The sequence below is a fragment of the Platalea leucorodia genome, assembly GCF_965183815.1.
Source record: "Platalea leucorodia genome assembly, chromosome: 2".
NCBI lineage: Eukaryota > Metazoa > Chordata > Aves > Pelecaniformes > Threskiornithidae > Platalea > Platalea leucorodia.
In genome coordinates, this window is record NC_138824.1 from 22764334 (window position 1) to 22789970 (window position 25637).

The 25637-nt window shown below is 42.7% G+C and overlaps 1 protein-coding gene across 8 annotated transcripts in view; it reads right to left on the reverse strand.

Moving 5' to 3' along the window:
• Positions 1-8118: 8118 nt before the first annotated feature.
• The window catches only part of LNX2 (ligand of numb-protein X 2), a 61083-nt gene continuing 43564 nt past the window's right edge, over positions 8119-25637 (reverse strand). For all 8 annotated transcript variants that reach the window (XM_082305109.1, XM_082305112.1, XM_082305108.1 and 5 more), the window contains 7 exons: positions 25275-25474; positions 21180-21551; positions 19504-19650; positions 17057-17234; positions 15043-15274; positions 13219-13377; positions 8119-10404 (listed from right to left, as the gene is read on the reverse strand). In XM_082305109.1, the coding sequence (XP_082161235.1) occupies positions 10269-10404; positions 13219-13377; positions 15043-15274; positions 17057-17234; positions 19504-19650; positions 21180-21551; positions 25275-25474 (1424 nt within the window). In that variant the 3' untranslated portion in view covers positions 8119-10268. The remainder of the gene's footprint in view (positions 10405-13218; positions 13378-15042; positions 15275-17056; positions 17235-19503; positions 19651-21179; positions 21552-25274; positions 25475-25637) is intronic.

The window sequence follows — 25637 nt, forward strand, 5'->3', positions numbered from 1 at the left end:
CTCTGCACAGAGGACTTTGTTTAGGGAGCAAGGTTTTGGTTTAGTTGTATTTCAAAGAACAGGTACTTGAATGTTCCAGCCATGAGAAACAGCAATAGCTGAGGAGCTGTGGCTTCTTGTGCTAACAGAGCATGAATTAAAGCAAAGTCAAGCTATTACAGACACCTCTTGTTGATAATCCACATGCAGCATAGTCACCTAGCCCATGAGCCCATAATACATGCAAAGACCTGGATGTAGTTGATCTATTTGCTAATAGAGTTAACCAATTCTAGCAATAAATGAAGGATTTTCTAAAAGCAGACGAACGCCTGAGACTTCGTTAGACTGGGGCAAGTTTTCCCCTGCCTCGCGCAGGATGGGTGAGCCACCATAGCCATCTGCCGAAAGATGTTTCTGCGGTGCTTCTCGATTGACTCCACTCCTGATAAAAAAATCCCTTCCTTGCCAACAAAAATAATGAGACACAGAAATAATATGAAATGAGTGTAGACAGAAGCATAGCTGCTAGATGCCTTCAAAGCCTGGCCTGGGGTTGAATAACCCGTCCTGGCTGTAGCTTGCAGTAGCAGTTCTGCTCCAGGGGTGCTGGGTGGGTGGTAGGGTCAGTCCGTGGTACTTTGGAAAAGGTGTAGATTATATAAAAGGTGATGGGAAGGTGAATTAGGAGAGAAAGAAGCAAAGGAAAAATGAGTGTGGATTTTTTATTTTTTAACCTAGCTAAGACTGATTTACAGCTGTGTGCGGAAGCAGAGCCGTGCCTTGAGAAGCTGCACGTCTGGAAAGAGACCAAACAAGTGAAATTCCATCTTGCCCGTGCTGGGCCACCCAAAAGGCTGCAAACTTTTAGGTAATTATCTAGAATTTGTTACCTATAACATATAGGTTGTTATAGTTAATTATATGGGTAATTATAGTATATGGGGAATACATAATATATAGATCACAAAAATATGTTAACTATAAAATATGTTAGAAAGTTAACTACAATTTCCTTTTGATTGATTATGCACCCTCATGCCTGACCACGTCCAATCAGGCCTCCTGGCTGGGAAGCAGGATGCTACCAAGCCCTGTCCTGGTGCGAGCACTGCAGTTGCAAGTGGCTCTGGGCCCAGGCCGGGGGTGTTGGAGCTTGTTGTTGGAAATTGGTGCCCACCAACCTCTGAGAGGGTACCTGAGCAGGCCACTGCAGTACAGGTTCATGTGCATGGCCACTGAGTGAGGGGATATTTTGCTGTGAGTCTGTGAGTCCCAGGAGACTCAGCTGATGAAAAAAATTTTTCTATGGTTGATGTTTCGCTAGATTTCTGGCAGATGCTTTTGGAGAGAAAAAAGGGAGCAAGTGTTAGATTCAAGGAGTTCCTTGTGAAATATAGTTTCTTTAGATTGCAGTTCTGGTTGCTCCGGACATCTGAGAGATATGCTCTGAAAATACAACTATTTTTGATGTCAGAGAAAGTACTGAAACTCACATAGATGATGCTATCATCCAGGGGAAAAGCAGTAAAACTGGTAACACTGACACATGAAGACCCCCTGGCAGGACACAGCATGTGGGAGTGAGGACGGACCCTGCACCCTGGGGAGACAGCCCGAGGAGAGGACTTCTTGGGCAGGAGGTGGGTGTGCTCAAGGCTATTCCAACCTTCCTAAATGAACGAGGGGTGGGGAGCCAGCCCCAGCGCCAGGCTGCTGGTGGCACTCAGCGCCTGCCCTGCTTTATCTTCACAGTGCAAAGGTCTTCACTGGATGGGAGATAAAAATGTGGACACTGAAACAATGTCCATAGAAGAATAAGGCACAGTCTCACAGGTTTCCAAAAAAAACACGGCCAGTGCTGGAAAGCAGCGACTGCAGCACAAGCTAATGGGGATCACCCAATTTGGCATCTGCCTGTGCAAAGGCCAGTGCCAGGAAAACCTTTCTGGAACATTGACCAAAAAGGCTGAGCAGCTACTCACGGCTGCTGTGAGACTGGACTTGCTGACTGGGGGCCAAAGGTGTTGGAACGTTTCTTGGGTGAGCGGTGGCACGGAAGGAGCGGGCAGGGCTGGTGGCACGCCGGTGCTGATGGTGGAGGGGGAGAGGGTGGCCCTGCGTACACCCGCTCCAGGGGAAATGCCCCTGTGGTTGCTCCTGGTGGTTATTCCCACTGGAATAATCTGGACCTCTGGTATCCTCAGTGTAAAGGAGCAGTGGGACTGGTTTCACCGTGGGTGGTGCAGGGTTGGATCCTGGTCCATCCTCAGCCCAGGTCATATGCAAAAGGCACCAGGGAAAGAGGGACCACTCGCTTTTCCGCTCACCCGGAGAGTGATGCCCTAGCTGCACCTCTGCTCGGCAGGCAAGGAGCTATGAAAGGAGGCAGATGCAGCAGAAGACACGTGAGCCATTTTGCCCCTGCCTATCCAGGTTACCTGGGATCTAGGAGAGGGGCAGGCTGCTCTCTCCCTGAGATTGGTTGCAACCCACCAGCAGCACTGCAAAATTCGCCGATTGTCACAGCTTGCATTTAACTGAGCTGAGTTGGAGATGGGGTAACTGAAATTCAACAAGTCTCAGAATATTTGCTGTTCTGCCCCTGCATGAACTCACACAAATCTGTTTTTCAAGGTTTATGATAAAACCCATTCGTGCAGCTCAGGCCAGGCTGGAGCTCTTTTCTGTATCATTAATTCCTTGGCTTGTTTTTCTTTTTCCGAAGTTCTCTGCAGGTCATTCCTCCCAAGTGCAGCGAGGGATGGAAGAGCACATTGAAATCATTATTGATAAACAGCTACATCTCGAAGCTACACAGAGCCATTATTTCACAAAGATGTGAACAAAATGGTTTTGCATCGTGTGAATTATTTTCCTATTTGAAACACAGAATCTCTCTCAAATAGCTTTAAAACCTGTATTGTAGTGAAGCATCCAGTTTGTTCCATTAACTACTCATGGAGTCAACTGGAGAACCACTGTTATTAATTTCAATGGAAAGCTAAAATGCAGTTCATTTTCTGTAATTGCAGGCCCATCACCTAAAGACCCAGGAAAAGCTTTTAATCCAAGGCATTTTTAGAAGGGTATGATTACATTGCATGTCTTCATAAGGTGCATAATTACCAGGGTGTCAATCACAAAGAAACACAAAGAGCCAAACTTCCTGGGCTGTCAGAGAGCGGTCCACCCTCCCACCTCGGGGCCGCGCGGCTCGGCCGGTGCGTGGGGTGCCAGGGTGGGTGCTGGAGGTGGGGCACCTCTCCGGGACCCAGCCGTGATGCTTCCCCCGTGGCGGGGAGCAGCAAACCCAGCAGCTGTCCTGGTGCCAGGCCGCACCCCCAGCGCCAACGTGCCAGCAGCGATGGAAAGCCCAAAATAACCCTTAGGCCTCCCTGTGCCACAGACCACGCGCTACCTGTCAGAGGATGATGCAGAGAGACCGTGAGCCTGGAGGAAGCATTAGTGGGCTGGAAGATGCCTTGGAAAAAGCAGCACTTAAAGGGTTATAGGGGAGTGGCTGAGCATCATGGCAGTGGGACAGGGAACATGCAAAAGGATCAAAAAAACCAGTGGAAAGCTTGGAAAGAAAAATCTGGGGGTAAATGCTATTTAGTTTAAGGATGAGAAAGTCTCTGTGAGGTGCAGAATATTCAGAATAAAATTTAACCCCAAGGGCACAGGAGAACCCACCACAGCCAGACAGCTGTCCCAGAACCCCTGGATGCGGGCTGCAGCAGTGTGGTGGCTCCCGTCCCAGCCATCCTCATGGACATCGCCCCGTGCCAAGCTGCCAGCCGCAGCCACACCGCAGCCAGAAGGGACCACGCGGTTTAAATTCGAGGTCTGTGCTACCTTGACTCTATTCAATCAAAACAAATTGCATAGCTCCTCCAGCCTGCGGGAAGAAGAAACTCCAGCTGGGGGGAAGAAGAAAGGAAAACCTTTAGTTTTGAATTATCGCTTGGCCATTTCGCTCAAGGAGGGACAGCCATGATCGCCTGCGGCGATTCAAGGCTTCCGCAACCCGGAGGCGTGCCGGCAGGACTTGCAGCTGCAGGCAGAATTTCAGCACAAGGCCACCGTTTCCAAGCAGGTCCTTTGTCCCCACAAACCTGAATCACAGAGGAAACTCAAATTGGTGGAAACCCATGGGTGCCAGAAGGAACCACTTAAATCAGGAGTCTGACGTGCGTGACAGCCCCTTTCCTTCAGCTCTTGGCTCCAGTCCTCTCCTGCTTTAAGCACCGATGGATGCTGAGCGGTGGCTGCAACGGCAGAGGTGTGACAGAGCTGAAGCTGTTTCTTTCCAGGGCTGCTTCACCAGTAAAGAGGAGCCACCTCTTGCTGCGTCCCACAACAAGGGACCCTTTAATTGATTGCAAAAAGAGCTAAGTGTACTTAGCACCTCGGTGAATGAGTACTAAGGTGGGTAATAGTGGTGGCAGAAGTAGCTGTTTGGGAAGCAATTTAATTAATAAAAAAATAAGAAACAAAAAGGTCAAGCCTAGCCTCTGCTGTGCTGCATTTAATCTGCACATGTATGCAGGATTTCAGGCTGCCGGGTTATTTTTTTTTAGCTGGCACATTTCCCCAAACATGATAACGTTTTTTAACTTTAGTGGATGACATTTTGTAATATGTTTAAGGATCTGTAATATTTTATGCTTGTAGCTTTTTGCGATTGTTGTTCCAATATGGCACTGATGCCGGTATTAAAGTTTAATATGATTAGAAAGCTCAATTGTATAACCATGGGGTTATACTCTTTATCTATTCTAATCTGATTAAAATGCTTCTCTTCAGTAGCTTTACGCAATCGCTTTATAGCAAAACCTGGGAGCAAAGCCACCAGCACTTTGGTTTGTCCCAGATCGAAAGAAATACCAAATGGGATTCTTAACTGCGTATTTCATTCATTACCATGCAAAGCTGGGTCCAAACTGCAAACCTGGCTCCATTTGGCTTTAGTGGAGCTGCTTGCTGAGAAAGGGCGTGTGGGACCCATCCGATGGCCCAGGCTCACCCTGAGGCTGGTTAAGGTTCAATACCTGCCTGCTTTAGGGGCAGAAAAAAGGCATTTTGGGTCTTGCTGCCTGGTGCCGAGGTTGCTAAGCAATGAAGTCACTACACGTAGCTAATGTCACGGCTACATCTAAACCCCATCATAGCATTAAATTCATCATTGTAATTAAATTCTCTCACTGCCTATGATACCATCTCCCTTACGTGATGTATCTGGTCCAGAATAGGTGTAAACTAGTTAATGCAAGAGAACACATCCACCTCTAATTTCCACTGCCATTTAGTGCTCATACACCACAATTTATTATCAACCTGAAGGTACAGTACAGAAAACGCGTTGCAGAGAAAATGATAGTCCATTAATAAGTAATAGCATGAAGAAAACGAGCTCTGTTTTAGTAAAACTTAGCTCCTCTCCTTCCACTGGTCCTCTAAAGATTACCAACACCAGAACAGTGTGGCAGAAGAGCTGCAGAAGACCAAACTTAGCTCCCGAAATAGTGGTGTTTTTGCACCACCACACACTATGCTTTGGGGGTAAAGCAGAGCTGGTAGATGAACGCCCCACACAGCAGAAGCTATTCTGTGTGCTATGGATCCATAGAGTTAGGCAAGCCTAACTCTGAGACCAGAGTTAGAGCGCTCCTGATGTGTTTACGTGAGCCCTTACAGCTGCAGGGGTGGTTGTTTTGCAGACCATCTCCCTGCAAGATGCCCAGGACTGAGTCATCGCTGAGACCGTGACCACTGACTCCGGAGTAGCCAAAGCTGGTACTTGCCACTGCGGCAGGCTGCTGTGGGAGGCCAAGTGGCCTCGATGCCTCTGCCTCTTCTCTCTAAACCTGAGCCATGGTCTCCACAGCTGGTTGCTGCAGCTAAGGCACGGTAGGGAAGGTCCAGGAGGGGAGTTGAGGTGTTAAAGGTAGCTACTACTACTTGGGAAGGAGGGTGAAGAGGGGCAGCCCCTCCTAGACGCGGTATGTACCCCTAAGAGTCACAGAAGAGTCTCTCCCCTTCCATTTCTTGCCCAATTCCTCCCCCTCCTGCAACGGGAGCGGTTGGCTCTCGTTCCTCCTTTGGCAAAACAAACTTGGCTTTCCCCGCTGAGAAGCATGCTATTTCTGCTTGGCTGTGCTTGCAACCCACAGATTCCTCCAGCCAGCCTTTACCAGCATAGCTTAACAACAAAAACAACCCCCAAACCCAAACACATTCCTTCTCCTTCTGAAACAGCTTGAGGCGCAGTGAACGCCAAGGCTGATGCTGAGCAGGCTCCGCACCTTTCAGTGGCCTCTCAGACCTCTTTTATCTCTGAGGTGTCTGAAGTTTTCTGTGTCACTCTACGGTAGGGAGCTCATCACCGCTGTATCAATTGCAGTGCATCATTGACACGGGCATTGCATCCATATTGCACTTCTAATATTCAGGGGACCCATCCACGTGATATGGCAATAAACAGAAGGACATCGTCAACATTTAACTAGAATTAAGCTTTCTTACACATATAACATTATTTGAATTGTCCCAGAAGCGTACAGTCTAAGGCTTTCTCCATCCTTTGGGCAACAAGTAAGCTAAGAATTGTTCTTCACTAGCTGGACAAATTTATGTCAGGTGTGATGAGGCCATTGCAAATAATTTTCCGTCTCTCCTTTTTCTATGTGTCAGGGCAGATCCACTTTTTAGGTAAGTAACCTTGCCTAGAAGTTGCCCGAGACAACTGGGATGAGGATGTTCACTGACCTTCCTTGGTGTTACGACATCTTCTTGGGCTGCGTGGCATCAGACACGCGTGGCCTTAGCTCCATGTTTGCCATCATACTGCCTGGCATACTTATTCTTTTAACTCATCAGGATCTCCTACCTTCGTTTGTTAACAAATTTTTATGATCCATTAAAATTGCCTCAGAAGTAAATGGTCAAGTTTCTTAACTAAAAGGAACTTGCCTTGCTTCTGATATTATCTGGGTCACACTACATCTGAGAATGAAGCTTAGATTTTCATTATACCCGCCCCAGATCTATTAGGGAATTTGCAAATAAATGAATTCTTAATTCTTTTGCGACGCTGAATTTTCCCCTCCGTTGTTCCTGACTCTAAGTAGGAAGTTTAGAGCGGCAAATGAAATATCTTCAGGTTTCGCTTCATTGGCATGCTGTGAAGCAAAATAAACTGTTTTAACATTCTTCGCTGGAGATCCCTAGGGTTGTTCAGGGAAGGTGTTCCTCTCACGAAGCTCCAGCACGCAGGTAACTAGGCCCCAACACCTCACACAACGGCTCTGTGCACCTTCAGCTGCAACAATTAATTCATTCATCCATCTGTAAATCACAACTCTGATGGTCTGCCTCTTACCTTACAAGAAGTACGAGAGCTAATAACCCACTGGCAGATGCAGCTAGTTTCTTCTGCGTTTCTGTACATAGGCATGGTTTTGTTTTAAAGGAACTCATCTATTCGTAACCCGCTAACTACTGCAAGGAATAAGAATCCAGGTTCTGGGCAACTTCACTGCAAATCATTAAGAAATGCTTTTAGACTCATTCCAGCTTTGCAGATGTCTCAAGATAGAGCATACTTGCCTGCAGGAGATGGAGATGGGAATTGATTACCAGGAGGCCCAAGTTTCAGCTGTAAAACTGATGTTTCCAGCAAGACTGTCTCCTTGCATCAAATCTATGCTATGAAAACATCCTCCAGCTGATCAGTACCAGCTGGCATCGAGGGGAAAAGAGGAAACGCTGCTTGCGGTGAAGCACCATAAGGCACAGACCTTACCTCCGCTTTAGAAACACTTCTCAGTGCTGGAACTACTGGTTAAACAGCTCGTACTTTACCCTGGCGGGATGACCATGCCCTCAGACTCTTTTGGTACATTCACTAACTGTAATTTATGATAAATCACAGCAGAAAGAAAAAAAAAAAAAAATCTTTAAACTGAGTCTGCTTTGAGCTACCCGTATCTTTTGCAAAGAGTGAGACAATACTTTGAGTTATTACAATGAGTAGAATGAACTTTTATTTTCATTCATCCTTCATTAATACCATACAACTAGATAGCAATATCTGGAAAAAAAAAATCTTGAAATAATTTAAAACAGAAGGCACAGAAAACCAAACCCAACTATGCAGCTACAAGGGAAAGGGGAAAAATGATTCAGGAAGGGAATTAATTCAGATAGGTTTTATCGCTAGACACTCTGATCAAAAGCTACAGCACACAGAAACAAAACCACACAGCTTAAACTAACCCATGCTTTTGTTACTTATACATATAAAAGAAAAAAAACAAAACCTAAAAATCTGATTTTTTGCTGAGTTTTGAATGAAAAGTGTAATTTTGAAAATAAAAAACATTAAATCTAGTACATATGTCAAAATCTTCCCTAAAGTCTACACTAAGATGTACTTTACAAAAAAATCTGCATTAAGAGCAAAGCATACAGTTAAACAGCATCTGGGGACGGGAGGAAACTTGTTCTCAAATCATTCAGAGTATCAAATAAATTTGGTGTTTGCTTCAGACACAAAGATTCTCAGTACAGTAATATACTGTAGAGGACATTCTTTTGTATTTTAATATTATGAAATTAAACTGATAGCATACATTACAGAGAGGAATAAAACCACTTCATTCATATGAGATTTTTACAATTTTTTTGCAAAAGAGTAACTTTATTTGTTTTGAAAACAAAGCTACTGGAATTAATGACATGCGATAATATGCCCCGATATTATACCGGCTAAGTTTGAAAATAAAGTTCATGCTTCACAATTGAAATATGCTGTGATTCTCAAATACATTCTCTGGTAATTAGTAATACAATACAGAGGTCATTTGTAAAATCAGTTCAGGTTGGGAACCCGGTTTATAAATGAATCTTTTTTTGCAAATATGCAAATAAACACTGACAACACACAGGGTTAGCTCCAGGTCAGCACATTTCCTTCTGCGCTCCACCCCTCTTTCCTTAAACAAATGGGTGCTTAGCCTGCAAATATCGTGGAAAGGCAAAGTCTAGAAGTTACAGGTTGGTTTGTAAAAATACTAAATACAATCCAAGATAAATAGTATTACTCTTACTGACAACTTAATAGCAGGTGCTCGCTAAAGGAAAAAAAAATAATATCCTGAAATGCAAGAGAGATCGTTTCAGCATTTGATATCAAGGCATTTGCACATTTGTCAGGAGGTGACAGAATAAGAGTGAACTTTGCAGCTTACTCTGCAGTTGGACTTGAATTCAAAGAGCCTTCCTTCTAGCCTGCCCACCTGTAAACCACAACGTATAGTTTCTTAATAGCTTGCTTTTTTCCTGGAAATAATTCTCTCATTTAGAAAGTACAAGTCAAAGTATTGTTTCCACACATGAATAAAGAGAGCTGACAACTACAATAGAAACGGTAAAAATGATCTTTGTAAAAATGTTCATCAAAATTCTCTGACATAGCAAAACATTCATTTGTAAAGTAAAGTCTAATACTGCAAGCCATTCACTCAAAGACGACCTTGGGCACGTGTATTCTTGCCAGCATTGCAACAGTAATTACTTCCATATTTCTTGTCATTGTAGGATACAAACTCTGTAATATATTAAAGTTTCCTAACAAAGAGTCCAATTATTGCACTTTATAAAAATTCCAGTAATACCAGGCTTTTGTCCTACTTTTCTATGAACACTGATGCCCTGCAAGAAAAATCTGGGGGACCAAGTAATTTCTGACGAGTAAGATGGATTACTTGAATCAGTCTGAAATACTGAATCAAAAATGGAAAGGCTTACGAAATGAAGAGACATACCTTTGGAAACGGATTTTGATTCATAGCAGCAGATAGATGTGTCATTGTGGTACTGACACACGTCCTCTTCACAGGGAAGAACGGGCACATGGCTATTACGTTTATCTATCACCTATAACTTGAGGACTGTGCAGAGAAACCCAAAGAACCACTAAGTTCTTCTGCTGACTCTACAAGCCTGACGGGGAAAGCTCAATGACAGCCGTATTGGAGTGGGAGTTCCTCTATGAGCTTGTGTATATTTGCATTTGCGTCAGCAGTGGGTATAGCAAACAGAAATGGCTATTTCAGAATGGAAAGATACACAGAGCGAGTCTGAAAGGCCCACAAAAAAAGAAAATACAGCAGTTTTGGCCCTGCTTATAACCAGCTGTATCAACAGGGGAAAAAAAGATAGAGGAGATTTTTTTGCCAGCTATTTAGAAAAAGAAGCTGCTTGAACCGAAGTGATTCACAAATCTATATGAGGCTTCCCGGCCAGCAAATCACGGTTAAAGTCACTTTGTTCCTCTGCTCCTTCAGCATGGGAACGAGTGCAGAATGGCTCATTCCAACTGTGGATAGTCCGTTTACAGCAACAATCATATCACCACACCTAAAAACACAAGAAGAAAAAAAAAGATGACTACCACTCCGCAGTAACTAGTACACACCAACAAACAGCACTTCACCTCTGGGGTGACAGGTTTCCATTAGGTTGGAAGTGTAGCTAAAAAAGCCCAGAGAGTTCAATTTTAAGCCTGTTTTACTACTAAAACTCATCTGGGAAATTCCCAAATCACTGGGATTCAATTCTAATACAAAGATAGTTCTGCATTAAGAGCTGACCTGTAGGGAAACGTGAGGAAAGAGAGTTGGCAAGATCTAACCGAGTCAAGAGAAGATGAGATAGCATGTGCATGACAGAAGCATTTCTCTTTGTTTGTGTGGATTATAACACATTTACACCAAACATGCCTTTACCGTAGGAGGTGTAAGTAAAGATACTTATGGTTACCAACCGCATTCCAGCTGAGAACCTTGTTTTCAATGGCTTATGATTTTGTTAAATGTAGCCATTTGGCTTGAAATCTCCCTCAGCAGATGGTTCAACTGAGAAGCTGTAGCATCTCTGTGTTTTGATGCAGGGAATAGAAATTTGGGAGGGTGCTGTTTACTAGCCTTGAGAAAATTGACCTCGAAGGGTTCAGTTTCAGTTTTTACAAGCTCAAGAGAAACTTTTAAAAAAAAAGGCACCTAAGTTCTTCCTATGTTGGCCATGCTCCATCTCCAAGCATCTCTTCTCTGTGACTTGTGTGTGTGTTTGGCATCCCCCAGAGCAGTTGAAAATGACTCTGGAGATCAAACAGGACTTTTCCTGAAACTGATCCTCCCAACTATTGGAGGCACCAAAACGGATGCCAAAAAGATGCTCTCCTGAGCTCTCCCAGTGCCCTCCACTAAGGCAGAGCAGAGGAAGAAAAGGCAGTGTGACCAACACCACTTAAATGTGTACTCAAAAGCGCTTCCCTGCCTGAACCAAGGTACCCCATCAACCAAACCAAAATGCTACAGTTCCCTGAGTGGGGTCTCAGCTTACTTACCCAGCCTTTCTGCTGCATTCATTTCACCATAAAATCATACCAGACAGATAAGGTAGGCAGAAAACTGTCTTAACTATTGAAGTTATTTTCTCCCTTCCTGTCTAGCCTAACAAAACATTTAGAAAATGGAAACAAAACAAAAAATAAGTCATGACTTATCATGGGGCAGATCTTTTTGAAGCTATTCTGTTTTGATGATAACTCATGGGGCAGGTTCTAAGGAGCTCTCCCTTGTTGATGGCCCATTTTTAAGTCCATATTCTCAGTGAGACAGTGCATTTGAACAGAGTGTATTATATCACAATATCACTCAAGAGCATCTTTTCCATTCCTTACAAGGAGGTAAGTGTGACCACAACCACTCTTCCCCTCTTCTTAGGAATGATGCTTGAATTTCCATTTGAAGACTTCTAGTTATTAATTCCTCAATCTGATATTATTTACTTTGGGTTGAACTGAAATCTTTCATTTAATCCAAACTGTTTCATAGTTGGCCAAAAAAATGTAATTTTGTGTTCAGCCAAGCTATTTTTTTCATTTATTTGTTTAGTCATTGAACTGAAAAATCAATTACTGGCAAGGCTCTAGGCATAAGTACATTTTTTACTTACAAAGTTGCTTTGTAAGTAAATCTACATGTAAAAATCATGCCATAAAACTTCAAGTTGCATATTCTTTACTGCCACCTTCACAAAAAAATCAGTTTATGAACAAGAGAACCTTCAATAGGAATTGTAAGTCCTAGTTCTGAACTAATCCTAAATGAGGCTAAGATGCATATATGGATACTAGACCTGCAGGCTGCATCCAAACAGAACGTGTAAGTGGAATCATAAAATCTTTAAGGTCAGAACGGACCTCAGGAGGTCTCTAGTCCCACCTCAAAGCAAGGTGAGCTGTGAGATCTGACCAGGTCTCTCAGAGCTTTATCCAGTTGGGTGTCAGAAACCCCCAACGGCAGAGACCACACAACTTGTGCCGCTGCCTGACCGTCCTCATGGGGGAAATAGTTTCTCCTTATATCCAGTCTCAACCTCTTTTGTTCAACTTGTGCCTGTTGTCTTTTGTCCTCTCGCCCTGCACCACACTGTGAAAAGCCCAGGCTCTGTCTCCTTGATAATCTCCTTGTAGGTACTGGAAGGAGCTGTTAGGTGCCCTGAAGCCCTCTCCTCACCGGGCAAATGCTCCAGCTCCCCCCATCTCCGGGCCCTTCACTGAACTTGCCTCATTTATCGGTGTCTTTCCTGCCAACTAGTGACTCTCAGTGCACTGGCATAGGGACTCGGTTCCTTAGTGATCTTTTCAGAGATCTTTTTCATCTACTTTCTTGCCTTTCCATTAAAGCAGCAGCACCCATCTTCAGTACCAGAGTTCCTAGCAGTGGCTTCAGAAGGCTATATGAAAGGATAAAGCAGTTTTCCCCACTTTACAGAAGTAAGTTCTAATTTTTCAGCTGCTCTCTAGGAAGACAAAAATGTTACGAACGAGCCAGTTCTGCACATACACATTTTGCAATGTCTCTTGGCCTAAAGAAGAGTTCAACAGGGAGACAGAGACAGCAGGTGACATCCGCATCGCAGGTGGGGAGGAGGACGGGAGATGGTAGAGGTGTTAGCACAAGCACCACCTCTGACAGACGCCCTTTCCCCACCAGAAACACCCCGTCCTTCCCTGCATCACACTCATCAGGGAGGCAAAGCACTACTGGGCTGCGTGACCTGCCCCAGCACAAGATGCTACAGCGTATTTCCTTAAGCAATTAGTTGCACCAGCACGTAACTATTTAAAGTGTTGATTATTATTATTACGACTATACTTTAGCTTACTTTAATCTTCCGTCAAAGTACGCGGGAGTTCCAAGAACAATCGTTTTAATGAAGAAAGGCTGGTTCGTGTGGTTCTCCTCGTAGCCACCGACAATGCTGAAACCCCAGCTCCCTAAATTGCTCCGCCGCAGTACTACGTCATGGCAGCTATGTAGGCAGCTGTGGAATGGAAGCACAGGATAGCAAGAGAAAAAGCCGTGTATACCACATATAGATATTTTTATAGTAGGCACAACACCTGCTGTCTCATCATTACCACAGTGATAAGCGTGGAAGAGACGGGGAGGGATGGTGGTTAGACTTCTGTTCCCGAACAGAGTGATTTTGCAATATTCAAACCGATTACCAAAAAAACCCACAATCTTGAGGCAGAAAAATGTTTTAAAAGAAATAATGCAGTGCTAGAATAATTGCTTAAACACAGTTAACTCTGTAAACTGACAGTAGTAGAATGGCATTTTAGGGATTTCACAGGTGGCAAGAATGTGGGTGGAAAATGGATACCCCATGTGCTTAGTTTGCAAGTCAAAAATGCAGTGCATTTTTCTTCCACCCCCAGCCAGTTTAGGCTTTTTCTACTTTAAGTAAAGATCTAAAAATCCATGCATCATCTTCTCTACCTCTGAACTGACGCATCATCAGTAATGAAAATATAAATGATTAACCATTTCATTACATGGAATGTAAATAATCCAGATCATGCTTCACTAACTCTACTGGTAAATGTTATCTCCCGTGGTGAAAATGAATTCTTGCCAATGAAGTTGGCAATGACTGTAATTAAAAAAAAAAAAAAAACCAACAAAAAACCACAACATAGAAATTAACTTTTGGGTAAAAAATGCCAAGTTCTTTACTGATGTACAGCACTCCTTTAGGTAACTCATTAATACTTGAAAGGAAGAGAAATTAATTGATAGTAAAACTCAGACAATTAAATGAAAAAGTGTGAAATCTTTGGAGGGTCAACGCATGGTTCTGTTATCTTCAACTGCAATTCTGCTGCCAATACGCATGGTTCTTGTTGTGGTTTTATGCTTAAACTACAGACCTGAGCCCAGTAACTCTATCAGAGGGAGATGAATTAACCTGCACGCCCTGACTGAAGTTAATAACACTGTTCACTGTAGTGGGAGCTCTTCTTGATAGCAACCAATATCAGAATGAGCTTATAGCTGTAGCCACAAGAGAGTGAAAAACAGAAGCGTAAAAATGAAACACGGTGATGTCCAGCAGACTGCAGATTAGTCAAGGGGAGCTTGCTCACTGCAAATCTTGGAGAGTTCTTGTGTTTGGCAGAGATGGTAGTGGATTCTTGAAAGAAATGCATGAAGATTTGTAACTATGGGCTTGTATACGTGCAAGAGACCTGTGTCAAGAGCCTGTGAGAACGGCAAGTCTGATCCAATATTCTAAAGGTGTATATTTGGCCTTGTAAATTTAGGTAGTGGATTAGCAAAGAGATATGTAGGTAAATACCTGTGTTTTTATTAATAATCTCTCTGCTTTTAGATACTCTACAGGATGTTATGATACAGTTAAGCAATAGAACAGATGACTCTTCAATGTCAACAATCTACATGGATAGTTACTATGGTTTGTGAAGGGATAAACCAAGTCTATCCATCTTCCAGTTTCCTAAGGAAACATTGCTCCTGTTCACAGTCCTCTTCCTAAGCACACTGCCAACCAAATATAGCTGAGATGGTTGGTCAGGCAGAAATAAGGGCAGGTGTGCTGCAACTAATAAGGTCTCTGCTTTTGTACCTCTCTCAGACTTAGCTTAAAATAGCTAACTAATTACTTTATCAAATAATTTCGTACCTTGGAAGTCCCAGCCACATGACCCATGACGGTGACCAACTGGCATCATATTCATTTTCACTGATGGTACTCAATTGTTCTTCATTAGCCTGGGGCTGTTCTTCTACAATCTGGACTTCCAGGGCTTTCAGGGCGACTACCGAAGAGGCAGCACTAGCTTTCAGCATGGCCACCGCCTCACTGTGACTTAGGTTAGTCAAATCGATGCCGTTGATGTTCAGCAGCACATCACCTGTTCAGAGGCGCAAGTGAGAACACATCAGTCTGTCAGAGTCATTCCTACTGACAGCACCTCCCATGCCAGAGTTTCATTTAATATTGTATTTTTCAGAGCTGAGACAGTCTGAACTAACAGCCTGGGAATGTGAATAGCTCTGAAGCTATGTGAATAGCTCACTGTCAGTTTGAAACATTAATGTATTGAACTATTAAGCTGGATCAGTATCATTTATTTCCACGTAACACATCAAAAGCTGTAGCTTCTATGGTAAATTGCCCTGAAAATTTGAGATAGGAATTACCTAAGCACCTCACCATCTCAACTGCAATTGCTATTGCAGATCCCACAATCGTTTCCAGTCATGGATCTCAGGTCCACCCTAACTTTACGAGGGAAGGAAGAATGATGGAAGGAACAATACAGGTACCACAAAGTAACCAACTCTTGTAGATTAGTGAGGCTCCACAGAGTGTTTTAGGTCTTCTGGTTTTTCTAACTTGTTGCTCAGAAGAACAAAATGGAATTCAAAAACTACTGGAAAGGTTAGTACAAAAACCAGTCCATTAGAAGAAAGAAAGAACATCTCTATAAAGATAATCTGGAAAGAGTTGAAGCCACCAAAAAAACTGCCACAATTTTTATTTTATTTCAGAATATTTTTAAAAAGCCTCAGGATGAAAACAAGGATGTTATTTACTGTCCAAGCAGTGACAGTCTCCTCTTTCACACAATGTCACACTTACTGATGAAAGTCAGAAAAACTAAAGCAGAAGTGTGAACACCTGGGTCACATTTGGAACGAGACTAATTTTTAAAAAGCTTTTTCCTCCCACAGAAAGCTAAAGTTGACGTGCAGCTTAACTTGAAATCACTTTTGTTGCTGCTGTGGCTACTTTAATGTTACACAATGAAAGAGCAATTGCGATTCCTCTATCAAGTGTGTTTTTCGTAGTAGTACAGAAAAAGAAAGCATAGCCATTGGTGTGTGGGTGTAAATCTCCTCTCAGGAGTGTATAAGGATGCTCCCACACTGTTCTTTTTAAATTTGCAATCTGATAAGTTTTTTTTCCTAAAACAATCTGTAATTCTGCAAACTCTGAATCACAGAGATCCCATAGGCAGTCTTTGCTTCACATATGACACAATATGTTTCAATCATCAAATGCTTTTGCTATCAATCAGGCAGGACTGCCTTTACCTACACCGAGTCTAACCTCCACCTCCTGGTTCCCTTCTGCAAAGCCGAGGAACAAGGACAGGTCTGTAGCACTCCTGAAGACCAGCAAACCCAAGCTGTCTCAGAGGATAAGAAAGCATTCAGGAACCAGGGTCAACACTGACGTAGCTTTAGGGGTAAACTTAGCACGGGTGAACTGTGGCCTGCCATCAGGGCATCTCTGCTGTTCAGATAGTATACTGAGGAGCAGAGACTCCTTGGACAGAGATGGGGCCCACCCCACCAAATTAAACACAAAACCAGGATGCGTGTGCTGCAGTACAAAGCATCACACCAGACCCTCAGCTCAGGCAATTACCGTCAGCTTTAAAGAATTTAACCAGACATTTCCTGGTCTTATCCACTTCCCCTGCTATCGTTCTCTAAACATCCCTTTCCTAGAAAAGGTGGAAGTGCAATACTAAATACTCTTTCCATTATTGAAACATGAAGAAAAGCATCCATCAGCGCTTTCCTACATCTGTGAGAAGACTTTTTGACACCACCTGACTCCAGAGAACGTACTCATCAAACAGCAGTCAGAGGCCACCCGTGCCACCAGGAAAGCCAAGCCCCACCTCGTTTAATCCTGCCGTCTCTTGCCAAACACCCGTGAGGCTGTACACTTGTCACGAAGATGGGCAGTTCACCACTTTTGCTGCCTCTGCCTCCTGCCACTGTCATTCCCAGAGATTCATGTGGCTCTTTTTTCACAGTAATGTGCTTTTCTTGGCATGTAACACACTGGGAGAGATCCTGTTTGACAAGGACAAATAACATCGTTAAAACTTAAAAAAAAGCCCAAAAAACCAAGCAAACAAACAAAAAAAAAACAGAAAAAAACACAACTAAATAACCAAAGCTATACTTTGGCACTTTAACAGAATGGTTTAAAGGGACTAAGCAGTGCAAATCGGCTTTGTCTGGATTTCCTCCAGCTCAGAAAAAAAAAAAACAACAACACAAAAAAAAGCCACTCATGTAGATATTTAAATATAGACAGAAAGTTCATAAAGGCCCATCTTGAAAAATCTCACTCCAGTTTTTCTTAGCATCCTACACTGGAATAGACTAAATTTTAGGACTGCACTACAAAACCATATGGTCAAAAGAGTGGACACAAGCCAGAAACAAATCTTTTGATGTCTTGGTGAACATCAGCATTACCTCATTTGTCAGTAGAATATGGCCCAGAACTACAAAGGGGCTCCTAAGAAATGAAAACACATATGTTTTCATGCTGACAAAGAGAGACCATTTAAAGCCCTTATACGTCATGCTTTCTTTTGCAGCTGGTATGTAGAATCTCTAAGACCACAAAGTAACTAAGGCCAGTCAATGCTATAGGCTGGTAATGGGTGCCTTGTGCGGTCTCCCTAATGATTACAACAAAGACCCAAACTTGAAGCAAGAAGAGATCCTGTATTTCATTTTCTAACACCTGAATTATCAAGTTTAGCTTGTAATTAGTTTTGCCCCATCAAAAGGATCTAAACCTGAATCAAAGTATATTTTATTTGCTGAAGCTCTTGCTCTGAAGGATATTTAGTGATACATTCAAACCACTGTAGCTATACCTATACTAGCATCTTAAATCAACAGAATATTTGCAAGGAATCCAAAATATCAGAAAAAATAACCTGGGAGATTCTTCCAACTACAAATACTTATTTATACTTCCCTGCTTTCTCTTGGAAAATGGCAACACTACTTTCTTTGACTTCCAATGCCACATGCTCCTCCTCACTCACTCTGCTCCTCGCATATACACATTAATCACATATGTGGCTATACATACACATACCATAGCTTATAAAGACAGCTCCTTCTTAAGTCATCACACTTTAGGACTAACTGGCTGGTACCATGCAATTATATAAACATTTTTTAAGCCACAAGACTTCTAAGCCAACTGTAGGTTAATGAGAGAGAGGCAAAGATAAATGGTGTGAAACATGGGAAATGTCCACTTGTGGTTACATGGGACATCCCACTCTGAAAGAACCCATGGGTGGTATTGATAGGGGAGGGAAATCAGCTCAGCCAACAGATCAACTTTGGAACTGTGATATGAACGCAACCCATGCTGGCAGACGCAAAGTGGGCTCAAGCTCTTATATAGATGAGCTGTAATTATTGTGTTGATATGGCCTAATGTTGTGGCAAGTTCTAACAGCCACTAACTGTATTCAGGAGCCTCACCTTTGTCCCTCAGGAGGAAAACAAGCTTCCTAGAGCCTCCCTTGTTCTGTTCTGAAATTACCCAAACTTTTAGAAGAAAATACTACCAACACATGTAAATCCTTCCAACAGAAGTATAATGTTAAACAGTGATGCCAACAGAGCAGAGAGGAGGAAAGGTGGCTTGGCTGACACGGTCAACATGACAATTATTTCACAAAATCGACTTCTCAACAGTGAGAAGTCATATTTTTCTAACTACAAGAACATCTCAAGCACAGGCTTTATTTCTGCAGGTCTTCTGGATAATCTGACACCAGCTTCATGAAAGCCTCCTCATTCTGCCTTTCTCTCCAGCTTGACCCTACAGAACTCAGCAGTCTTGCAGCCAGCACTGCTGGCTCATGGAGATGACAACACGTCCCTCCAACGTGCTCTTTATATCCGAGGTGGTGTGCACCACATCTCCTGTCCTTGCTGGTTGCAGCCAGCACAGCAGCAACAAAAGACAACGTTCTTGAATGACACCTCTCCCATGCAGTAGTAACACATGAGCCACCGTCTTAGACAAGGTCTAACAACTACAGCTGTATGAGCTCAGAGAACTTGCTTCTTTCATTGCAGTCAGCAAATCCAAAATATATTGAAAAGCTGTTGCATATCTTTTGTTCTCACTCCAGACATGATGCAGGACCTGAGTACCTGGAAGCCATCTTTTTAAAAAAAAAAAAAAAAAAGGTAAAAAAGAAGACATAACCCCTTCTTCCAATCTTGCCTTGCTACACACTTAGACCATCACAAGAATAAAACTGTATTTATACCTCTTAGAAAGAGAAGCACCAACCTTATGTGAGTTGGGTCTGCTGTGAAACAGCTGCTGGGACTGGTGTTGGTGTGAGTTGTTGTTGTGAGTCCCTGTGTCTCGAATAATACTGACCGTCTGTGACTTCAGAGGCCTAGAGATGACCAAATTCACTCTCTCCCCACTAGCCTGCCGAATATATAAAACAAAGTAATGAAGTTGATAGGATATTGATTATTAGCAGAGGGGGAGGAAAACATATGACAAAATAGGAAACAAGACAACAGCAGAATTTGTTTTCCAGTTCCTGGGGGTGCCACAAACTTCTTAAGACTACACAGTCCCTTACTTGCTTCTTGCTGCAATTCCCCCCAGAACAGAGGGGATATTAACACTCCTGCTTTTCCCCTGGTGTTACATCTTTATCAGCTGGAAATCCTTTGCCAAAAGGACTGTTTCTTGCTTTATGTTATGCAGCTTCAAACATTAAAAATCACCCAATTCCATTTGCAGCCTCTGCAAACTTCTGCAACAGGTAGCAATAAAAGAAAGAAATGCCCACGTGATGGTTCCAGGGTCTGCAGATTTTGGTCAAAAGCTCTGAACACCTCTGGTGTTTCCCAAAGAGACTTCTAAGAAAGATGGTATATATAAGCATACCATCAAATTTTGGAGTTTGGGGAACATCAGGTAACTTGGATACCAGACATTAAATGAAACATCATCTCCTTCTATTGCCGCAAAAATACACCTCAATAGATGAAAGTTACCCAGTGTAAAATTCTGACCATTTCACTGTATCAAAATACTGGGAAACTGAAATTACAATTCCAAAGATCATTGTTATTTTCCTTTAACTGCCATGGAAGCTCTTGAAATCATACCTGAAACAAATATTTACTACTCATTTGTATCGCAGCTCTCTATGTGGTACTGGGTTAAGCAAAGATGACTGCGCTAGACTGCAAGAACCTACTACTGGTCTGTTCCAACTTTCCTAAAAAACCAGCAATTTTCACCAACATCCAGTCAGCAGGAAGCAGCAATGTGCTGCAGCTGTTTCCTTACAGACTGGGAGAAAGGCACGGAGTAAAGGTTTTCCTGTGGGAACAGGGAAGTCATATGTAATGCCTTCAGTAATATTTGTGTCCAGAGCAGAGCCAGTCATTTGGAATAGCCCTTTCCTGAACACTCAGAAAATGAGTTTTACTGCACAGGATTCATGGAAGACCTATTTTTTTTTTTTCTTCCCAGCTGCTACCTGTTGCCTCTTCGAAGTCTGACAAATCACTTTCCTGTTTTAACCCCAATTCCATGCACAGGCAAATCAATACAAAATAAAGCCCACTTTTATAGAGCTTACTGAGAGATTAAAACTACAGTACATATATAAATATAATAGTAATTCTCATTTTTTTTCTGCCAAGCAATAGGCTACGTGGTACTCTCCTTGCTCACACGAGTGGTCTTCTAACCTTAAGGCTGTATGCCAGGGAAGACTAATGCACTTTTCACTTCTGAGGAGGTGAACTTCATCTGCTAGGCGCCAAAGCAGACCTTGCTTTGCACTATTATTTCCAGAACACAAATCACAGCGAATTGCATCGCTGCAGGCTTTTAGGCGTTACACAAGCTGTGCTCTCCCGGACAGACTCTACCCGAGGCTTCGCCCAAGAAATAAAGCTGAGCTAAGGACTCAGGTAGGGAATGCAAATTACCTGTATAACCTGAGCAGCAAGCTCCGGTGTCCCGTGCTTCAAGTCATGCCCATTGATTGCAAGTACACGGTCATTGCTGCAGAGCCTGCCGTCTTGAGCAGCCAACCCTCCTTCCAAAAGGTCAAGAATGAAAACTCCTGGCTCGTCTGTTCTGCGTACAAGTTTAATGCCAAGCTGCTCGCTGGAGTCGCGTTTGTGCAGCGTCACTTGAAAGCTGTCTTCCCGCAAGGAGCTGGTGGTGTCCACGTGGTTGTGTGTGCGGCTGCCGAACCGCCTCTCTCTCAGCACGGTGAGGTGCAGCACCGAGCAAGGCTGGGAAAGCACAGCTCGAGCGTGGTTGTGAGACACATTGCTTATGTCAAAGCTATTGACCTGCAAAACAACAATAACAAAAAAACCCAGAATGATATTTTCGTATGTTTAATTGTTCCCGGTTATGGAAATAAAGTCCTTTCCAAACTAAATTCAGAGCTCACTGCAAAACCAACCTTGGAGTAACTTACATATCTGACCCTACCAGGCTTCCTCTCTCATCCTTCCATCCTCTCCTGCAAACCCACTTTTGTTGCTCCATCTACAAACCTATTTTTAGGTTGGAAAAGACCCTTAAGATCATTGAGTCCAACCGTTAACCTAGCACTGCCAAGTCCACCACTAAACCATGTCCCTAAGCACCACATCTACACATCTTTTGAATACCTCTGGGATAGTGACTCAACCACTTCCCTGGGCAGCCTGTTCCAATGCCTGACTACCCTTTCACTGAAGAAATTTTTCTTAATATCCAATCTAAACTTCCCCTGGTGCAACTTGAGGCCTTTTCCCACAATGGTGACAACACCTCTCTAACAGTGAACACCCTCTGTCATCATAGTCCAGGGTTTTTGTTCTCCTGGTCACCTACACTTGTCTTCCTTAGATCTTTACATTGTTTGTTCTCCAGGATAAGAACTTTGTGTGTGCTTTCAGTGTCAAGCCCAGCATCACTTAACACTATAAAACAATAACCATAAAAAGAATACATACAAACTTCTGAAGAAAGCTTATGTCTAACAATATGCCATACGTCCATGATGTGAGAAATAAAAAAAAAAACAAAACTTTGAAATCCAGAATAATTAAATTTGTTCATTAAGACAATAGAAAAAGCTGGTTGTACTAGTTCTCAAGTCTTAGCATGAACTTAGGAGATTTTCCACCGACTTCAACTAGGTCAGAGTTTCAGACTTATAACCTGTATCGCTCCAAATTCAGTTGTAAATGAAAAACAGACTGAACTTTCCCTCCCTATAAACAAGAATTGTGTTTGTTATGTGGCCGACTGATACAAAGCTCAGTAATCTTAAGTCATTTCTTGCACTATAAAGTTAAGGTAAAAATTGACAGTGCAATGAGATTTGGCAGAAAACAGGAGCACCACAAAAACCAGCACAAAACCTGTATTTGCCTTGTTCTGTAAGAAGGGGTTCGAAGTTAACACTAAAACTTCATCCTTAGCATGTACTATTGTGCCCTGATGGAGAAACCTCTGCCCCATAATTTCAACAGATAGAAACTAACACCAAATGGAATATTGACCTGCCTTACCTAAGCCTTACCTAAGCCTTTTAATGGTCCCCACTGCAACCTAAGTAAGTAAAAACATAAACTTGCAGCTTCCCACCATCTAATAGCAATATTAACACTTAAAAAAAAAAAAAAATAGGAAGAGAAAGGACTCAGAAATCTATGTACGACAGCTGCCACATTTACATCACGCATCTGAGCTGAGGGGCTCCGAGAGGTCAATACCAAACAATTTGGCCGTGGTGGTTTCAGCACGGCGAAGGGGTAGCCGCACCCGCTGCTACCCTACCCCTGCAAGAGGCTGCCGCTCTGGCAGCAAAGTGGGAGGTCGCCCTCCCTCAGCCACCTCCATCCTCCAGCCCGATGGCCAGCACAAAGCCGCTGCTCTCGGCAGCACCGCAAGCTCAGACACCAAACCACAGCCGTGTCCTGGTCTGCTGCTGCCCCGAGACAGGCTGTAACCTTGGGCAGAGGGAAAGGAGGCATAGCTAGGAGAAATAACATTTAGAGCTGCCACCAGCAAAACCCACTAGGGCTCCTCCGTCAGAGCCCTTAAATTAAATCTAGTTTTATTTTTAGCTGTCACTAGCTAAAGTAAATACATGAAATATGGAGGCATTCAAAGGGCACAGAAGAATATATGCAATAAAATGTAATTCTTCTTTCTACAAGGCAGTTCACAATTTCAGAATAAAACAGCCTTAGCATTTCTTGGGGAAAGAGATTCTCATTAGGGCATGTTTTACATGAATTACAGTCACAGTCCAGCACAAAAAAAGAAACAATTTGTAGAGCACTTTGAAAGTGTTAGGTACCTATCTATACCTTGCAGAGAACATACACTTTTATGTAGCTGTTACTAAATGCTGTTCCCTCAGATCCTGAAACGGTAATGCTTCTTGTTTGACTGGGCAAGAAAATGCTGAGTTTCATCTCGCAGTCCTTTCTGGCTTTTAGTCCTTTACTGCTCATAAAAGCCTTTGAAAACATTTTCAAAAATAGCCGACTGAAGTGTGCACGCTGAGCTGCATCTAACTTTGCACTTAATTACAGCTGGCAGAGACTGAGCCTGGTCATTTTACTACAACAGCTCAGCACCTGCACAGGTAAATTCAAAGCAATAAAGATATTGTATCTTCCAAAACGTTTGGCTTTTAACTCCTGTACCTCTCCCTTGGCATGACAGAAGGACCCTGATGGACACCCTCCTAGCATCTGACAGCCCCAGTGCCAACACGTCGATAGGGAAGACTCACTGCAGCTTATAAATCCTATTTATCATCAATTTACTGCCACTCACAGCTTTGGAAACTATAACTGACACCTGCCCAAACAGCAAGGATTTCCAAAGCTTCACTGGAGCTCAAGCTCCCTATTCTGTCAACCAAGGAGAGCCCTTGAGTATTGAAATAAGTTAGGCAGCATTCAATCAGTGTCTGCAACTGCTTGTTAAAAAGGCAACATTTTGGGAACCTCCTGGGTTACCTTCTTGGCCAGCCACTATGCTAACACTCCAAGAGAGGAAAAAGGCATGTTTCTCAAAAGGGACTTTATTTTCTGAAGTGCAAACTAATTTCATTCCAAGGGTAACTACAGTGTTTCAGCTACTTCTATCAGCTTGATTTCAAAAAAGTGAAATGAAAAAGGCTGATACTAATTTTGGACTGACCTTAGCCTATCAGATCAAAAGCAAACATTGTTACTGAAGTCATTTTGAAATTACGGTAATATATTTGTTTCAGGTGGAATGATTAAAAACAGAAAAAAGCTGGAGGACTGTCTTGTTTATGTAGAACTCTGTTAGTGCCATTCTTAAGAGTCCTATAAACAACCCCTTCCCCTAATATAAAACTAAACCTCAAAATTTAATAGAATTTGATCTTTTTACACTGTCTGTGGCTAATTACTTAACACCGTAACAAAAGTACACATTCTATCATAACCAACTTAAATTGTAACTGTTTACTTTTTTTGAAAAATATTTAGAGCACCTTGCTTCAGATCATGCTAGTGAAGAACACCACTGACTCTTCTACACATACTGAAAGATGCAGGTCAACTGCCTAGGCTGCTGGAAGGTAACAGTGAAGCCAGATTAAAGTAACAGTTTAGATGAAGTCAGCCTTACAATCCATAAATTGCTTTTTATATAGAACAAACTATGCCAACTTGTTAGCCAGAAGTAACCTTGGGTTCCTTCAGAAAGCATGCATAAGTTGAAACAAAGACCAGGTCCCACAACATTTAAAAACAGAAAAATAAACTCATATTTTAAACATTGATGAGAGATGCTAAGGAGGAAAAATAATTCCAGAGACTGGACCGACAAACAACATAAAGCATGATAGCCAAAAGTGCTAGAACAACAGGCTCTGCTCTGAATATTAATTTGCCTTCCAACTGATAATTGCAAAGCTAACATTTACACAACATATTCTGACAAGGAAAATCTCCCATCTCATTTAACAGGCAGTTCTGCAAGGAGTGAATGGAAAGCAAGCAGACAGAATACGTAATTAGGTTCCATACTTGAAGTATTTGGTCTCCAGCAAGAAGTCTTCCATCTCTGGCAATGATCCCATCTCGATAAACCTCTTGAATGACAATGTTGATCAAAGGCGTTTCATTGCCACCCACTATGCTAATTCCTAATTCGATATAAGGATTCGACCGATGAATTTCAATAGTAGTGATCTCTCCTTCAGGCAAGGTAGGTGGCTGTTGATTTGCTGCCAATTATTTTTAAAAAGAAAGATGATTAATATCCTTTATACGTCATTCATTTTCAATAAAGCAAATCACCAAAGGACAATGTAGAAAGGCCACACGACAATGGTTTAACAACAAACTAAACAAATGCAATTGGATTAGTTCCACTACTTCTTGGAACAC